This window comes from Schistocerca piceifrons, chromosome 7, assembly GCF_021461385.2.
Source record: "Schistocerca piceifrons isolate TAMUIC-IGC-003096 chromosome 7, iqSchPice1.1, whole genome shotgun sequence".
Classification (NCBI taxonomy): domain Eukaryota; kingdom Metazoa; phylum Arthropoda; class Insecta; order Orthoptera; family Acrididae; genus Schistocerca; species Schistocerca piceifrons.
The window spans coordinates 409,417,134-409,436,531 of record NC_060144.1 but is presented as its reverse complement, the minus strand read 5'-3'; the positions used below and the strand labels follow the sequence as shown (position 1 = coordinate 409,436,531).

Sequence of the window (19,398 nt, the reverse complement as noted above, 5' to 3'; positions counted from 1 at the left end):
AGAGAAGGTGGAGGATATGCTGAGTGAAGATCAGTTTGTTTTCAGAAGAGGATCAGGAACAAGAGAGGCGATTCTGGCACTGAGACTCCTTATCGAAAAGCAACTACAGAAAAATAAACCAACTTATATTGCCTTTGTAGACATGGAAAAGGCATTGATAACGTTATCTGGCAGATGTTCAGAGTGTTGAGGAAAAGTGGAGTAAAGTATTAAGACATCTGTATGATACTCAGTTTCTAAAACAATGAGGTAGCAGTGATTAGGAACTGTCACCAGGATCAAGAAGCAAATATTAGAAAAGGGGTAAGACAAGGATGTGCTCTCTCTCCTCTTATATTCAATGTTTACATTCAGGAAGCTATAGATCAAGTTTAAGAAACTACTGAGGTGGGGATCAAAATTAATGGGCAGAAGGTAGACATGCTACATTACGCAGATGATATTGCTATAGTCACAGAGATAAAAGAAGATCTAGTGGAAGTCTGGAAGTCCTCAGAACAATGGAAAACATTATATGCAATCAATATGGAATGAGAATAAACAAGAAAAAGACTAAAGAGATGGTATGCAGTACAGGAGCAGAATGTGAACCTCTGAGAATGACAATTGGAAGAGAGGAGCTGGAAGTGATAGAGGAATTTACATACCTGGGAAGCAATATCACAAGGGATGGTAGATACTGGCAAGAAATTGCGAGCAGAATACAAAAGGCCAAAATTGCATTTAATCGGAGGAGGAACTTACTCACCAGCAACAGCAGTCTGAAAATAAGGAAACATGTCATGAAAGGTTTCGTTTGGAGTGTGGCCCCATACAGATGTGAAACTTGGACAATTGGAAGAGAAGAGAGAAGACAGATAGAGGCCCTGGAGATGTGGTGCTATAGAAGGATGATGAAGATCAGTTGGAGAAACAAAGTAACAAATGAAGAGGTATTTAGAAGAGTACAGGAAATCAGATCTCTGTGGGGGCAGATCCAAACAAGAAGAGACAAACTTGTAGGGCACATCCTATGACACAACAACTTCATTGGAACACTAGCAGAAGGAGATACTGAGGGAAGGAATTGGCAGGGCCGACCAAGGATATCATACATGCAACAGATCATGAATGACATTGGATGTAACACACAAGTGGAAATGAAGAGGAAGGCAGACAGACCAACCTCAGTGCTGAATACTAAAAGAAGAATTAATCCACTTTAGTTTATTACTTGCCTTACTGTGAAAAATTTCAGGTGGAAAAGTTTCACAGGAAACATGTACAAAGCTGTTTAAAAACTTTTCAAAAATTTTTGCACATGTGCTTTCGTGTTGTAATGACCAATTTACCTCACTCAGTCTACAACAGGACAAGTGTATGTTTTCATCACTGAACTCTCTTTTCATGAAACATCTCCTTTCATTTCTTTATTTACTATTACTAATTTAATACGCAAAGCAGAGTCATCTGAGATGCCTAGGTCTTAAGAGAATTTGGCAGTGTCATTAAATGTATAATTTGTTAAAATATTGTCTATACACATTGCATTTCACTCATTTATTCTGATGAAATCAGTGAAATTCAGTCTAAAGCAATATTATTGAATTAAGTCAAGAAACTTAGTTGAGAAGCTTGTTTCACTCGACATATCTATGTTAAATTTAGCAGAAATTACTAGTTTTTTCCTCTTTTCTTACGTGAGTTTGTGTAGGGGATACTGGAATTTCTCTAACAATAATTTAGTCACATCACTACATGGAATATCATAAATTGAGGTAATAATAATATTACATTGCTCTAGCTCTACACAGCAACTTTCAAATATAAGTTCTTCATTAAGCAAATTAAAATTGTCTCTATCTTTATATTCGAATAAGTTGTTAACCAGCATACAGGAGCCACCGTGGGTTCTGTTTTTCTGACAAAAACTATTAGCTACTGTAAAGTTTTCTAATTTGTTTAAAACTGTGACTGAATCTTTCTTAAGCCAGTTTTCGTTTACGCAAACGACTCTGATATTTCTTCCTTTTGAAGGAATAATTTGAAGCTCATCAATTTTCGTGATTTTATCTTGTGGATACACTGCACTGTGGCCATTTATGTTCCAGTGCATTAAGAATTAAGACTTGCAGTTATAGTTTTAAATACAATTTTCATTGAGCACCATTCTTCTTCTTTTTTTTACTGTGTTTTTTTGTTATTCACTCCAGTCACTGACTGTTAAGTTTCCACTGCTTTGTATAATTTTGCACAAGTCAATAAACATTTTGCTAAAACAATAAAATTCTTCTGGGTTTGAGGCCGCATTGTCATCTATAAAATTCCAATGTTTCGGTGACTGTTGCAAGGCGCCTTCCTCAGGGTGTATTGCTAACTACTGAATGAGCACTAGTTTGGATACTTATATACTATGAAGGAGTGCTGTCATTGGATGTGAAGGTGAGGAGGAAGGGTATTAGGAGTTTATTTTATTGGTCTTTGCATTACGTGTTGTCATTGGCGGAAATGGGCATTTTCCATTGGAGTTTCCTTTACTGCTTGCCATCGGTGGAAATTGGCGAATAGGAGACTGAGTGGAGACTACAGCGTAGCATTGTTTACTAACTACCTAGTATCGACTAGGCCGCGTCTGCGCTCTGTGTACCCTCCACCGCTGTGACCTACCGCACGCCTGTTGCTCTGCGAGAGCTGTCCTTCCCAAAGCTGTCACAGCCGGCAGCCAAGACGCTGGAAGTCAGTACCCATCTTCTCTGTTCATATTGTCGGATCACTTGGCTATTTCTATCGCTTCTCTAACCTTTCTCCTCAAACTAAACGGCTGTTTCACGAGTACACGGGCCTCTCGAAATTCAATCTCCATCCTGCACTGTTCCTGATGTTCTGCCATGGCTGATTTGTTGTATTGTTTGAGGCAGATACATCTTTCATGTTCAGTATCCTTGTGCTTATTGGATGCCCAGTCTCACCTACATACACCAGTCCACATTCGCACCTGATTTCATAAACTCTGGTGGCATGAAAATTGTCAATTGTATCTTTCATCGACCCCAGAATGTCTTTTATTTTGTTGTTGCTACGAAAAATCGGCTTAATGCCTGCCCGACAGAGAATTTTGCCCAGATGTCAGTAACCCCCTTGTACATATAGTAGCATGACGGAGCTCTGTACTTCGTTCTCAGCACCATGGTTTTGTGTATCATCCTCATGTTGTAGCCAAATATGATGGAGACACAGCTATCAAGGGCATAGCTGCACAGGTAATGGTTACACTACAGAGACTGTTCATCTTTATGTAACAACTACACCCTACATCTGTTTGATCTCTCTCTACAGTTTTCACCTTATTATCTCCCTCCATTGCATATTTAATTATTCCTCAATGGCTCAGGATGCATCCTTTCAACGTATCCCTTCTGTTAGTCAAGTTGACCTATTATAAATTTATTTTCTCTACAGCTTGATTCAGTGTATGTATATTTGAATTATTTGAACTGAATATGGTTTAAAGAAAGAGACTGGATATTCTCTGTGAGTTGTTTTCAATATCTATAATATCATTTCAATTTTCTTGTTTTTTCAGTAGTAAATGCTGCACTTGAAATTTCCTATCACTTCTTTCCTGAGTTTTAAAACATACATACAAACAGAATTTTATTCTTTTTTGTCTCATTTTTCTCACCACACTTCTGTTGATAATACATTATGTTATTTAACGTCTGACTGCACTCATCTATATTTGGATGTTACTACTCTGTAAAGTACCATACCTAAATAAAAAACAGTAGAACTAGTTAAATTTCTAAGACCATATTTCCCATTTAACAAATTTTGTGTAGAAAGTTCTGTGCACAAAAGTAATGTATGCCACGGTGTCATATGAAACTCCTTGAGCTTCTCAATTGACTGCTCCCAGAATTTTTCCATGGGGGCTGGAATCCCATTCCTAAAGACTCACATGATGGAGTATGACCTCCAACAACCCTTTACATGGTGCACTACATTGTCACAATTTGAAACAGTTTTGCCTTCAGAATACCTGCAGTGTATAAGGATAGTCTTGTGGAAATCAATTTTAATGAAATCATCCAGTTGCATTAAATGGTTCCAGCCGTATGAGGAAACAGTATGTATACTAGAGCAGCATCAGATGTCACATAAAAGGTGTTTTCCTCTGTGGAAAACATATTCTGTTAATTGGACCATGGATTGCATGAGATAATACTTCTATTGTGAGATATACAAACAGATTCTGGGATAATATTGTCAAGTATGTAGGGCTGAGTGTTGCCCCCTGCATATTTCGGCCACCTCAATTTACACATATGCTTTGCAGGCCAGATACGGCCCCTGCTTCACCTAGGAGGTTGTTTGTAAATAAAAGAGGCAAGGTACTGTTTACAGTCAAGTCGTCAACAATCGCCACAGTGTCCAGAATGTCAGTCTTGCCACTACATGGCATGCAAGTCTCAGCAAACAGTGCTGCTGCAGCAGGCACTAATTTATGTTCACATGGTAACATGTTCAGATGATACCATGCATGTATCCTTGCACAGGCATGTACTTCAGTCAGTGCTCTGCCTAGAGAGAGCTAGTTACCTCCTGAGCTGAAGCAACCAATAGCTACCTCAAGTCTCTTCTACAGACACCGCCTGCTGCTGCCATTTCATTGCCCACCAAGGTGCCATGCCACCCTTGCCCTGAGCCATGTCGATGATGTGCTTCCACCAGTCACTCTGGGGACACCACTTTGCAATATTTGTTGTGACTAGCAACTTGATCATCACTTTGTGGGATCTTGTCATTAGCAGTAGACTGCCAATGAGTTCTGAGCCTCAGAGGGCTGTGTCATCAAAGCACCTGCTGCTCATCAGGAGACTGCCTATGAGTTACCAACCTTGTGGGACTGTAGTTAATCCCCCTGCTCCTTAACACAGTCTTGTTCTCAAGTTTTGTAGATGTTATTCCTACAGGTTGTATTTAGCTTAGTTCTTGTAATAAACAGCTGTTACTGCAAAGTGTATGTCTCACTTCAGCATGGCTTGCTTCTCTATATGACGACAGAACAAATACATAAAAGAAGTGACAAAAATTAAGATACATATTGTGGCCCTCATGTGTGTACTGCATGGAACCTAAAGTTCAGGTTGAAACAGTAACAGTTGGTGCAAAGCAGAAAGATAGTAGTAAGAGGGTGGTTTGAAAAGTTCTTGGAGCGGAATAGAAAAAAAGTACCTACAGCACTGAAACTTTTTTTTATATTTGAATGTAGTCTTCTTGCAGATTAAGGCGCTTAGTCCAACAATGTTCCAGTGGCTTGATCCCATCTCAAAAATGAGTTTCCTCCAGGCCTCCAAAATAGGTGACAACTCCGGCTATCAGTTCTTTGTTTGAAGTAAATCTTCATCCACCAAGAAAAATTTTCGGTTTTGGGAAGAGATGGAAGTCTGACGGAGCCATATCAGATGAATAAGGCAGGTTGGCAACAATTCGTACCTTAGTTCGTGTAATTTTACCATGGCGATGGGATACGTTTTTGATCCATCCTCAAGAGCCATGGCACCCATCTTGCAGACAATTTTTTCATTTCTGATTCATCAGTTAAAATGTGATATACCCTTTCAGAAGGCATCTGGCAAGCATGAGCAGTTTCACGAACTTTCAATCGGTGATCCTCCATGACCATTTTGTGTACTTTTGCAATGATTTCTTGAGTAGTGACACATCTTGACCGACCACTGTGCGGATCATCATCTAAGCTCTCCTGACCAAATTTAAATATATATACTGTGACAGTCTTTTTGTTGTGTCTATCTGCGACTCAGCATCTCCGCTACAAGGTGAGTAGCAACATTCTTTTTCGTAAGACCGTATGGTTACATTGCATATGAAGGAGCAGAGACCGTATGGTTACATTGCATATGAAGGAGCAGAGTCCCCAAGTGGATTCTGGAAATTGGCAGGAATGTCCTTTGCTTTCATACCTTTCTTTATGAAGTACTTAATCACTCCTTGAATCTCGATTTTTTCCATCTCTGTAAATCACAAATCACTATGTGGTAACAACAACAGTCATGTCACCGCCACAGCTCTCTTCCAATAGCACTGATGTGGCATGTGTTTACAGACAACAGTCCAATGAATATCATGTGAACAACTCGTTGTGCTAGTGGTGACCTCTCATGGTGATTCCGAGAACTTTTCAAACCACCTCGCTAATGACAATGGATTAGACACCAGTGGCAGTATGACTGTCGGCACTTCTGTACCAGGGATTTGCAATCAATCACGTGACAGTCAGCAATTATCTCTTGATATTTGCTATGAAGTACTCAGAAAATGACTTGTGGAATTTAAATCACAAACACTGCTAAGATTTTATGAAATATTATGGTGTAGTTTGCCACCATTCTTTTCCAACCATAGAACAACTTATACTAAAATGTAATACAATCAAGCAATATAAATATTTTGAAAAGGGAAGCTGCTACTCACCATATAGCAGAGATGCTGAGTCGCAGACAGGCACAACAAAAACAATGTCAGCATGTGCGAAAATGCAGCACACACACACACATGGCACACTGAGTCGTGTGTGTGAGTTGCATGTGCGGGCACATGTGTGTGTGTTGTCTATTTTCAACAAAGGCCATGTAGGCCAAAGGCTTATATTGTGACAGTCTTTTTGTTGTGTCTATGTGCGACCCAGCATCTCCACTAATAGGTGAGTAGCAACGTTCTTTTTCATAATACCGTATGGTTATATTACATCCTGGATTTTCCATTGTTTGATTCAAGCAATATGAATGGCACTTCTTAATTTTATAAGCATTCTATATTGTTATTTCACTGTTAACTGAAGTGAGTACTTTTGGTTAGTTTATCCTAAAACCAATGTTGTCGGATCACAGTGGTCTCCTCATAGCAGGAATGGATATTTGTCCTAAGCATTAGTGACTGCTTTTCAGTGATGTACAGATTTCTCTAAATACATTTAATTAGGTAGACTTCTAGCAATGACAGAAATCTAAAAGAAAATTAGAAGTCACAGAATCATACTTTGATCTGACCATCACAGAGCTTCACTGTATTTGATTCTTTTTTAGACAAGGTCATATCACTTGCCCACAGTTTTAAGGGTCTACATTGATGTGATACATTTATGCTCAAAAGAATGGTAAAGTAGTCTTAAATGGATGGCCTAGAAGCCATAATATCTTACCACAAAACAGGGGGCAGTTCTGTCCCCTCTGTACATGCCAAACCTTTTAAATACTTTAATACTTACTATTTTCTATTAAAATACACATTAGTTTGCTTTTTATTAATCTTTGTCCTTAACACAGTGTTTGTGTTCTTAATGTTGACATTAACTCAATTTACTGACTGAACAACACAAAAAAGAGTGAACTCTACAAAAATAGGATATGTTAAGTGCAGCTATTTACAATGAAACTTACCATCAGACTTCTTCTCTATGAGTGTATCAATACCATTCCTAACGAAATATATTTTTTCTGGGATTGAATTGTTTCTCCTCTTTATCAGCTTTAAGAAATTCATTGCAGACAGAATATTTGAACAACTAGCACGAACAGGATACTTCTGTTTGTACTCTTCTTCAAATATGTTCTTGAACCTTTCTTTGGTAATGGAATAATTATCCTCTATGTATCCTTTGCTGAGGAAGTATATTGTACAGTGTTGTGCAACAGCAACATCTGTAAACCAGAGGGTAACTGAAAATATAAACAACTGGCACACTGTTTTTAAGCATTTATTTTTGAATGTCCTTTGACCTTATACAATCAACCAATTCAGTTAAAAATTAAATACATAAATTCGTTCATTCATGATGTTCCATAAGTCCCATCAAGGCGGCGAACCTTCAGGAATGTGGAACGAGTCAATGTACATATTAATAAAAGACAAGACTATCATAGAAATTTATCAGTACGCTGTAATAACAATAAAGTATCCCTATACTGTTTTATACCATTTCTCCTTGAGCTAACCAAACCAAAAAAAGTAAGCAAAGTTTCCTCAGTTACATTAAACAGTAGCTGTTAATCATCTATTGGTGGCTATATTTACTTGATGATAATTTCATTTTTTAAAGAAAACAGTTACTACAATTGCAGCAACTGTGGCTAGTTCGCAATAGACTATTTGCTGTCACACAGCCTTACAATGAACATTGCCACATGGTATGTGTAGCATTTTTTAAATCCTTGCATCTAGGCAATCAAATAAATTGGAGTAGGAGAGGTTAATGAGACATGTTTTTAACTTTCTCCTGAGGTGATACAGAATCCCAGTTTTTTGCTTTATGTCAGATGGAATCTTGTTGATTACATCATTACACTTCGAACCATAGCTGAGGAAGCAAAGACTAGTTAAAAATTCCTTTTTTGCACAATACTCTTACTGATCTCTTCTGCTGAATAAATACTTTATTTATGTTAGGTATATTCTCATGCGAGATAATTCCAAATGACAACAGGGGTCAACATATTCAAACATATTCAAAGGAACAGACACCACATGAAATCTGCATCTGTGATACATATTGTGTAAATTGAAGTTGGGGGAAGGGGGGGGGGGGGGGGGAAGAAAACAAGACAGAAGGGAAGGAATGACTGATATCAGCTGCAACGAGACTTTGTACAGAATCTGTGGCGATGAGTGAAAATGACCGGGACTCGAACACTGGATCTCCTGGTTACTAGGCAGTTGGATTAATCACTGCGCCACGTGGATACATCGTTTATGGAAAATATGTGGACTGTCTCTGCACACTGCCTGGCTGATTCCCTCTCCCACCCACTGCCACCTATCAGTAGTCCCCATCCATGTTCTCCATGCTCACTAATTTTAGATTCCCACTGGAGGTTGAGGCAAATCAATTATATTAATGTGTGGTGTCCATTTTTTTGGACCTGCCTATAAAGGCGAATCAGTTATATGAATGCATAGTGTCTGTTCTTTTGGACATGTCTGAACGAACAGACGCCATGCATTGATATCTCTGATTCACATCAGTGGGCAACAAATCCAAAACCTCAAGTGTGCATGGACATTTACATTTGACCTCCAGTGGAAATCTAAAATTAGTGAGCATGGAGGACATGGATGGGCACTGTGGATAGGTGGTGCTGGAGGGAAGTGTGAGTCAGCTGGGCAGCATGCAAAGATATTCTGCATATTTGCAATAAAAACTGCGTCCAGGTGGTGCAGTGGTTAATGCAGCTACCTAGTAAGCAGAAGATCTGAGGTTCAAGTCTCGGTCTGGGATGCATTTTTGCTACCCACTGTATAGTCTTGTTGCAGCTGATTTCATTAGTTCCTTCCCTTTCCTTTCATTTCTCCCTCCTCCAACTTCAATTTACATAAGAAAGTTAGTTATGTGAGTAGAATGTGATAAACTATCTTGATTAGTTTATCTAGGAATTGACATATCAACTTGTTATTCAGTTGAATTCCAACCTATCTTACACATGTTGCTTCTTTTAGTGCATTGCCTTTAATGTCTGTTTCTGATGCTTGAAGACCAATTTTGCTTGTCTGAAACTGTGTAAAATAAGACTTTGTAAGATTAAAACTGAAACCGTTAGCTGTGAATCGGTTGGAAGTCCATTCAGCTGTTATTTGAAATGTGTCTGGCAAGGTTTATTTTGGGCCACTGAGTTTAAGTTATAGTAGAAACCCTATACATAAACTTTTAAAATGAGTTAGAGTAGCTGTCATCTCAGATCCTGTTAATTATGCACATTGGAAGTTGATTTGTTAATTTGTAATTTTTATAGTCTCTCCAGTGAGTGACACAATAGGAGATTGTCGAAAACTAATGCCCGTTGCAAAGAACAGCAAGTGGCAGGCAATAATCACATACTATTATCCACAAACCACGAGGAAACCTCTGAAAATGTCCATAAAGTGTCCAGTACCTCAATTGTCAATGGGTAATGTCATCAGCCATTTTTAATGTTTAATCTTACACATTCTCTTCTTAAAAGTTGTCAGTTGTTAAAGAATGCTCCAGGAGATCACTTCTATACCTTGTACAAGTTACAAATTAATAATTATATTAGAGAAGGAAAGTTGCTACTTACCATATAGTGGAGATGCTGAGTCGCGATAGGCACAACAAAAAGATTCAAACAATTATAGCTTTCAGCCATTAAGGCCTTTGTCAGCAAGAGATACACATACACACACACACTCACACAAACGCAACTTGCAGGCATGTCTGCATTGTCAGAGAACTGAAACCACACTGTGAGCAGCAGCACCAGTGCATGATGGGACTGGCAACTGGGTGGGAGTAAGGAGGAGGCTTGGGCGGGGAGGGGGAGGGATAGTATGGTGGGGGTGGTGGACAGTGAAGTGCTGCATTTAGACGGAGGGCAGGAGAGAAGATTGGGGGGGGGGGGGGCAAGTAGTGGAAAGGAGAGAAATAAAAAGAAATTAAAAGGATGGGTGTGGCGGTGAAATGACGGCTGTGTACTGTTAGAATGGGAACAGGGAGGGGGCTGGATGGGTGAGGACAGCGACGAGCGAAGGTTGATGCCAGAAGGGTCACGGGAATGTAGGATGTGTTGCAGGGAAAGTTCCCACCTGTGCAATTCAGAAAAGCTGGTGTTGGTGGGAGGGATCCATATGGCACAGGCTGTGAAGCAGTCATTGAGATGAGGGATATCATGTCTGGCAGCGTGTTCAGCAACAAGGTGGTCCACTTGTTTTTTGGCCACAGTTTGTCGGTGGCCATTGATGCGGGCAGACAGCTTGTTGGTTGTCATGCCTACACAGAGTGCAGCACAGTGGTTGCAGCTTAGCTTGTAAATCACATGACTGGTTTCACATGTAGCCCTGCCTTTGATGGGATAGGTGATGATAGTGACTGGACTGGAGTAGGTGGTGGTAGGAGTAATTCTCTCCTTTCCACTACTTGCTCCCCCCCCCCCCCCCCTCCCCCCATCTTCTCTCCTATCCTCCGTCTAAACTGCAGCACTTCACTGTCCACCACCCCCACCATACTATCCCTCCCCCTGCCCAAGCCTCCTCCTTACCCCCACCCAGTTGCCACTCCCATCATGCACTGGTGCTGCTGCTCTCAGTGTGGTTTCAGTTGTCTGAGACTGCTCACGTGTGTGCAAGTTGTGTTTGCGTGAGGGTATGTGGGCATGTGTGTATTTGTGTCTATTTCTGACAAAGGCCTTAATGGCTGAAAGTTATAATTGTTTGAATCTCTTTGTTGTGCCTATTGCGACTCAGCATCTCCACTATATGGTCAGTAGCAACTTTCCTTCTCTAATATTGTTACATTCCATCCTGGATTTTCTACTGTTTGATTAAATAACTTATATGAAATCCAAAATGTTGACAAACATTAGTGAACAAGGATATGACATTAGCTGTATTATCTGTCAGTGTCTGGTAAAACATGATAATAATATCAGATAGAAAAATGTCCTAATGTTACAAGCCCACTCTCAGCTTCTTCAGCTGTTTTCACTTGCCACCTGCATACTGCAAACCAGTGTGCGATATGAAGGGGGGGATGGGGAGGATGGGGGGGGATTCCCCCCCTCTGCATCAGACCATCCCCTCCTCTGGTTTCAGTTTATGCATCCCAACCTGGGATGTTTATTTCCCATGCACTGGAGTAAAACTTCACATATAATTTAAATTTTTGGAGCCGAACACTGAAAGTTTTTAATACAGTCTTACTATTAATACTAATAATATGTTTGCTTATTAATTTTGAAAAAGTTTTATGCAGTAGTTAAGCATTTCAAAACATTTCGAACTAAATGACAAGATGAAGCACGCCACATTTCCGTAGCATGCCACAATGTTGCAAGATGTCGCCCCATTGTAAACGAGGCTTTAGAGCCAGGTCTGTATTGTATGGTGGATGTGATGTGTTGCGTACGAAACTAAAACCTGCAATCAGATCCAAAAACGTCGTGTAAAACTGTGAAGAGGTGTCATCCTGCAGCAAGATAATGCTCTCCCACATTCTGCCAAACGGACAGCCGATGCCATAAAGGAGTTGAGATTCGAGGTGCTGGAACATCCACTATACAGTCCAGACCTGGCTCCAAGCGATTTTCACATGCTTGGACCCTTAACAGAAGCACTACAGGGAAGAAGATTTGAAAGTGATGAAGACGTCATTTCTGTGGTGCAAAATTGGTTAGAGATGCAACTGAAAAACATATTTTCTGATGAAATAAAAAAACTCGTAAAACGTCGGGAAAACTGCATTGAAGTCCAGAAAGGTTATGTAGAAAAATAACACATGTTTCAGTTTTCTATCATCAGAATATGTACAGCTTTTCACAAATGTGCCTTTGCTTTTTGATTTTCCCTCGTATACCTGTATGTAGATGATTTTGTAAATAAGCTTTACCTATAATGTACTTTTAAAGATATAACAAGGGATGGCTTTTCTGATAGTGCATATGTGTGAATAGTGAGTTTCGGCATTAAAATCTATTTATAAATAACTGTTTAGCCATGGGTAATGCCACGGTCCAAGCAAGTAACATATGTAATTATACTAACCCCCTAAGACATTCCCCCCCCACTGGTAAAAGCACAAATCGCACACTGCTGCAAACACAGAAAAAATGACATGCGATTTACATGGGTATGATTTATGCAGTAGATATAAAAATCATGAAATGCAGAGTGTTTTCATATGAAAGTATACCTTTTTCACACAGATAAAGTTACATTAACTAGAAAAGGAGACAAAGATTTTTATGTGGAAATACATCTGACACCTGATGAAAAATTAGTATTTTTGACTAAAACTTAATTTAACACAGAGGAAAGAGGAAAATGAGTTTGGTCATTTGATATGAAGTTGGCATCTGTATCATACGGTCATTGATTTCGAGTATTTCCAATAGGATCAGCTTTCTGCTTTCCTTACGAGAATGTAAAACTTCACATATTACATCACATAAGCGGCTTTCTGTTAAAAGATTATTAGCCAAAGTTGAATCTTTCTTCCTTAATTTTCATCTTCTCTCATGTTCAGATAACATAATTGCCCCAGCTCTGCATGACAGTCCAACATATACCTCTCCTCAGTGATTGTACATTATTTTATACACACCACTCTGTGTCTATGATTGCAGAGTTTGTCTATACCAATGGTTCCCAACTTTGGGGTAATTATTCCCGAAGGGTAAAATGTAATTTCCTGAGGGGTGAAAACAAAAGAGTTCAATAGTGCTTTGGTGACACAATTAAATTGTTTTTAAAAGATTATTACCATTATCACTATTTTCTATGACTGTAATACTGATTACATAAGATAACTACCCTCTAAACTCCATCTAAAAAAGCCTCAAAAGGCTCTGCATTATCGACCACTGTATCACTTTCAGCATACAGTGTCATTGGATGTGGGTATGGAGGGGATGCAATCAGCACACTGCACTACTAGCCATTGTCATTTTTCGTTAACAGAGTCGCTACTTCTCAGTCAAGGAGCAAGGAGCTTCTCAATTGATCTCACAAGTGCTGTGTAAACCCCACTTGCCAACAGTGGTCGGCAGACCCAAGCAGTCACCCACCCAAGTGCTAACCAATCCCAAAGGCGCTTGACCTCAGTGATCTGATATGAACCAGTGTTACCACTGCAGCCAGGCAGCTGGCTTTGATTAATTAAGTTAACAATATTTTTTTTTTCAAATAACTACTAGCATTAATGCACGATATAATGTGGTGGAAGCTACAGCTTGTGACACGAATATGTGAACAACACCTTCCTCACATAGTGTTCCCACTACAGACACATTTTGTATTTTGTACCATGGCAGTAAAAGTGAGATATATTCACTACATATGCTTAACTATTTGCTGAAGACGTCTTCTCAGAGTTGTTCACAGGTTCCTCAACAGACCATAAATTCACTTCACAGCAGGAAACTAACTGACAGCACAATACAACAATAACTATGTAATGGCTGGTGCAGGACGTACACAGTATTATTAGTCGTGTTATCAGTGCCAGTGGTCAGGCACAAAGCAGCCTGAAGTCTTGTGTCAGTTCAGAAGTAAAGAGATGCATATGGAAGGTTAGCTTTCTTTTCTGAGAAGCAGTTGTCAATGGCACTCACGATGCATTGAGAATTGCTTTATCGTTCTTTAAAAAAAGGTTGTTAGTAATAAGTAGCTCAAATAGTCTCATTGAGACATTATTAGTTCTTTGTTTAAAGAAATGCCCACAAATGCTAAATGCCATTTATAGATTGTTATTTTAGAAATGGAAGTATTCAAAGAAAATTCTTTTTCACTCTAAACTTTAGTTAGGCACTGGTGTTGATGGTCGGAGGGGCTGAGGGGGGGGGGGGGGGGGATTTGATTGCACTCGGGGGTAATGGTCTCAGAGAGACTGGGAAACATTAGTCCATACTACTGAAAATTGTGATATGCTGTTGGTATTATAAAATGCTAGTCTGCAGTTGTGAGACCTCAACAGCTTTGGGAGGTTATCTGAAATTTGGCAAACATATGGGATGATGCAACACTTTTTGTAACTACTGACTAGTTCTTGTCAGCCAGCTTATAGAACTGGTGTAATTTAATGTATTATCTTTTTTCATACTATATCATCGATCAGGGCAATGGCACAGCCATAACTGAAAGCAATATGTTTGATGGTCTGTAGTTCTGTCTGAAAGGCAAATTCAGGTCATGGAACAGATGTAAGGTGATGCACCACAGAATAGAGCTGCATGTTTGTGGCTGTGTGGGTGCTTCTTGCTATGTAGCTAACAGCTCTGAGTCTAGATACTAAAATAATGTAGAAAGAATGGCAAATAAGGTATGTTTTAAAATTTTCTTTTGAACTTGTGGGATTCCCTGTTAGCCGGCCGGTGTGGCCAAGTGGTTCTAGGTGCTACATTCTGGAACCGTGCGACCGCTACGGTCGCAGGTTCGAATCCTGCCTCGGGCTTGGATGTGTGTGATGTCCTTAGGTTAGTTAGGTTTAAGTAGTTCTAAGTTATAGGGGACTGATGACCTCAGCAGTCCCACAGTGCTCAGAACCATTTGAACCTGTTGCTTTATTTATGCTGGATGGGAGTTTAGTAAATCTTTTGTGCCAGAGTTCATAATTACATTCTGAACCATAGACAAGGTGGCAGAATAGATGGAAATTATTTTCATGTCTTGCATTGTGATTGTGCATATCACAGTTCAGGAGATACTGATTTTTCTTACAAGTGACAAAATGTTTTTAAAAAGTAAACACACTGAGAAATGAGTGCAAGAATTCCCTGGTTCATAAAGAGTCCTCTGCAAGATGTGCACATACTCACTTTACACTATACACTGTTTATGTACATATCAATAATTTAGTGCTTCAACTAATTGGTGAATTGTTACCTTTACTCCTAAAATTTCTTACACAGTATTCTTACAGCCTTTTGCTGCTGAACAAGTATTTGTGTACTTCAGGTGCACTACCACAAAAGGTAATTACATAAAACAACAGGGAATGAAAAATGTAATTTAATGCCAGCTGAACAGGGCGGCCGAAGTCTTCCAGTGTAAGGAGTCATTTCAGTTTGCCAATGGCCTTGTCAAAGAATGTTAGAGTAGTGGACATATTCTCAGGACACACTTTTGGCAAAGGGGTGATAAAACTGCCCTGAAACACAGAAAAATCAGCAATGATCAATGTCATGAGGATGCAGAAGCCAATGGAAACCACTGCATCTTGACACACAAGATGTATCCACAGGACATGTGGCCTGTAACTGAGAAAAGTGTTATGATCTGTGCATTGACAAAAGATTCTTTATTAGATCCCCCTATAATTGGCTGGGTAAGATCAGTTCAAAGATTGGATGAAGGCAACGGCATACCACCTCTAATAGGACTATGACTAGTGGTTTATCTGTCTCATAACGTACACAATCTAAATCGTTTGATTCAGGTACAGGAGACATGTAAAACTGTGGTAAAATTTCACCATAAACAAATAACATCTGATGTTAACAAACAGCATCATAGTAATGATACAATTTTCTTATACATACACACAATAAAATCTAACTCTTAATTGCCCCTTGCTCAAAATATCATTTCATCCTCTATGAAATCTTCTACTCAATAGTAGTATTTCTCCCACAGAATCTGCTGTAGCCTCATTTTTAAAATTTCTGGCTTCATATTAAACATGTTTTAACTTGTTGTATATTGTCATCCCCGTGGATATAATTTCAACTAGTGTGTGGGTAGCAAAAAATTATTTTTATATCTTGTGTTATATGTATGGTTAAAATGATTCTCCTCAAAAAAGTTTTGTCTTTTGTTTAGGAGGGTTACAATTTCATAAATATATATGGAGAGAACAGTTGTAGTTTCCGAAATAATGGAAGACAAGACTCTGTTTGTGTTGTGACTCGACGATCATTCAAAGTGCCCCCGCGCAATTACACGCGTACTCTACATGCGGCGCTGTCTGCCAGCCATGCAGCAGCTGCGACACCTAAGCGGCCAGCCAGCCAGTGGCCGCTAGACTTGGACTCAGTGCTCATTCGAATGTTACAGTGTTCACATGTCTTGTTTTGTCAACTTGCTCAGTGAAATATATGTGTTCAACTTGATGTTATAACAATTGGCGACGAGGTAGTGGATTTTTCCTTTTCATCGTTGATCCACAGGTTTCCATGGCTACTGTCGAGCAACTATTGCAAGGTCTCATTGAACAGCAAATGCTTCTCACATCGGCGATTCGCAATTTCGGTGCGGCGTTTCTCGTCACTGTCTATACCTCCTTTTCCTCCTTATGATGAGATGGCGGAAGACTGGTCTGATTATGAAAAATATCTTTGACAGCACTTCTTGGCATTTCATGTCACGGATGAACAAACATGTAAGTCTCTGTTGCTTTCCTGGATTTCACCTCAAATGTATCGGTTGTTGTCGCAATTGGCTCCTTTGAAAGATCCTGCATCTTTGTCCTTTGCTGAAATGTGCTCACTTCTGTCTGTCTATTTTCAAAAGCAAATGCATGTCGTAGCCTCTCGTGTTGCCTTTTATTGTTGTCAAAAACAACCACATCAATCCTATTGTGCTTGGGCTGCTGAGCTTCACGGCCTCAGTCGAAAGTGTCAATTTGTTACTGACGTTCACAAAGAATCCTATGCGGATTCCATGGTATGGGATGCTATTATCCAGTCGGCGCCCGACAAGAAGTTCAGCAACGTGCCCTTCAGTTGGCAAATCCGACTCTAGATGAAGTCCTATCCATCGCGCAGTCTTTTGAAATTTCTCGCGCCGCTGGGGCACAAATAGAGGCATGGGGTGACGTGGGGGAAATACAACCTCTGTGCGCTGTTGATGACGTGTGCGGTGCGTCCCTGCCGGCCGACGTGGCCGCAGTACGCTCCCACGCACAGCCTCAAGTCTAACCATAAACAACCCTCTAAGAAACTGCAGCAAAACCCCCGGCAACTTCCTTCATGTCCGTGGTGTATTACGAAACATTCACGCGAGGATTGTCCCCAACGTTGGGCTGTGTGTCACACTTGCAAAAAGAAAGGTCATGTGTCTTCCATTTGCAAATCCGGCTGCATACATGATGTTCATGAACACGACGCTGATTCTCATTCTGTGTTGTCTGTCAATTTCTTCCCTTTCAGGGAAGCTATTCCTCACTGTCCAAATCCTTGGTCAGGATGTTCGCATGCAGGTGGATACCGGTTCTGCTGCCACTATAATTAATTCTCAGACCTATCTTCAGTTGGGTTCTCCACTCCTATCACTTGTCACTCGGCAATTACGGACGTACAATAAACAGAAGATTTCTCTCTTGGGACAATTTACTGCTGAGGTATCTTACAAATCCGTCGTTCGCACTGTTCCCATATTTGTGGTCGACCAGAGTAACGCAGAGAATCTTTTTGGTTTCAATGCCTTTTGCGTTTTTGGGTTCTCCATAGACGACTCTGTCAATATCATCTCTGATGCTATTCCTTATGCTCAATTGGATTCCTTGTCGACGACATTTTCGTCCCTTTTTTCTCCCGGGTTAGGCCGTGCAAACGACTTTGAAGCTCATATCACGCTCAAACCCACTGCTCGGCCTAAGTTTTTTTGGGCTCGGCCCATTCCTGTGGCCCTTCGTGATAGGGTAAAATGGGAGCTGGATTGTCTCACTACTTCAGGGGTCTTGGTTCCTGTCACTTCCAGTGAGTGATCCTCTCCTGTCGTTGTTGTTGCTAAGCCCAATTGTGACATTTGTCTCTGTGGCGATTTTAAAGCCACTGTAAATGCGCAATGCCTCATCGACACTTACCCTATGCCCCGACCTGAAGAATTGTTCACTAAACTTGCGGGAGGCCAGTATTTTTCTAAAATTGACCTGTAAGAAGCTTATCATCAACTTCCTCTCGACGCTGCTTCCCGGCAGTTTCTGGTCCTTAACACGCCTTTCGGCCTCTATCAATAACAACAAATGCCATTCGGGGTTGCCAGCGCCCCTGCTCTCTTTCAGTGATTCTTGGAACAATTATTGCTCCCTGTCCCTGGGTGTATAAATTGCATGGACGACATTATTGTCCTTGGCTCCACCACTGAAGAACATCTTCAGAACCTCCGCACACTTTTTCATGTCTTACAGACTGCCGCTCTTAAGTGTAATCTTCAGAAATCACAATTTTTTCAGGCATCTATCACATACACTCCTGGAAATGGAAAAAAGAACACATTGACACCGGTGTGTGAGACCAACCATACTTGCTCCGGACACTGCGAGAGGGCTGTACAAGCAATGATCACACGCACGGCACAGCGGACACACCAGGAACCGCGGTGTTGGCCGTCAAATGGCGCTAGCTGCGCAGCATTTGTGCACCGCCGCCGTCAGTGTCAGCCAGTTTGCCGTGGCATACGGAGCTCCATCGCAGTCTTTAACACTGGTAGCATGCCGCGACAGCGTGGACGTGAACCGTATGTGCAGTTGACGGACTTTGAGCGAGGGCGTATAGTGGGCATGCGGGAGGCCGGGTGGACGTACCGCCGAATTGCTCAACACGTGGGGAGTGAGGTCTCCACAGTACATCGATGTTGTCGCCAGTGGTCGGCGGAAGGTGCACGTGCCTGTTGACCTGGGACCGGACCGCAGCGACGCACGGATGCACGCCAAGACCGTAGGATCCTACGCAGTGCCGTAGGGGACCGCACCGCCACTTCCCAGCAAATTAGGGACACTGTTGCTCCTGGGGCATCGGCGAGGACCATTCGCAACCGTCTCCATGAAGCTGGGCTACGGTCCCGCACACCGTTAGGCGGTCTTCCGCTCACGCCCCAATATCGTGCAGCCCGCCTCCAGTGGTGTCGCGACAGGCGTGAATGGAGGGACGAATGGAGATGTGTCGTCTTCAGCGA

General features: G+C 40.9%; 1 protein-coding gene across 1 annotated transcript in view; it reads right to left on the bottom strand.

The window, feature by feature from the left end:
- Positions 1 to 19,398, bottom strand: part of LOC124805352 (putative helicase MOV-10) — a 447,080-nt gene that overhangs the window by 404,168 nt on the left and 23,514 nt on the right. Inside the window, exon 2 of the mRNA XM_047265888.1 lies at positions 7,440 to 7,700. Within this exon, the coding sequence (XP_047121844.1) occupies positions 7,440 to 7,700 (261 nt within the window). The remainder of the gene's footprint in view (positions 1 to 7,439; positions 7,701 to 19,398) is intronic.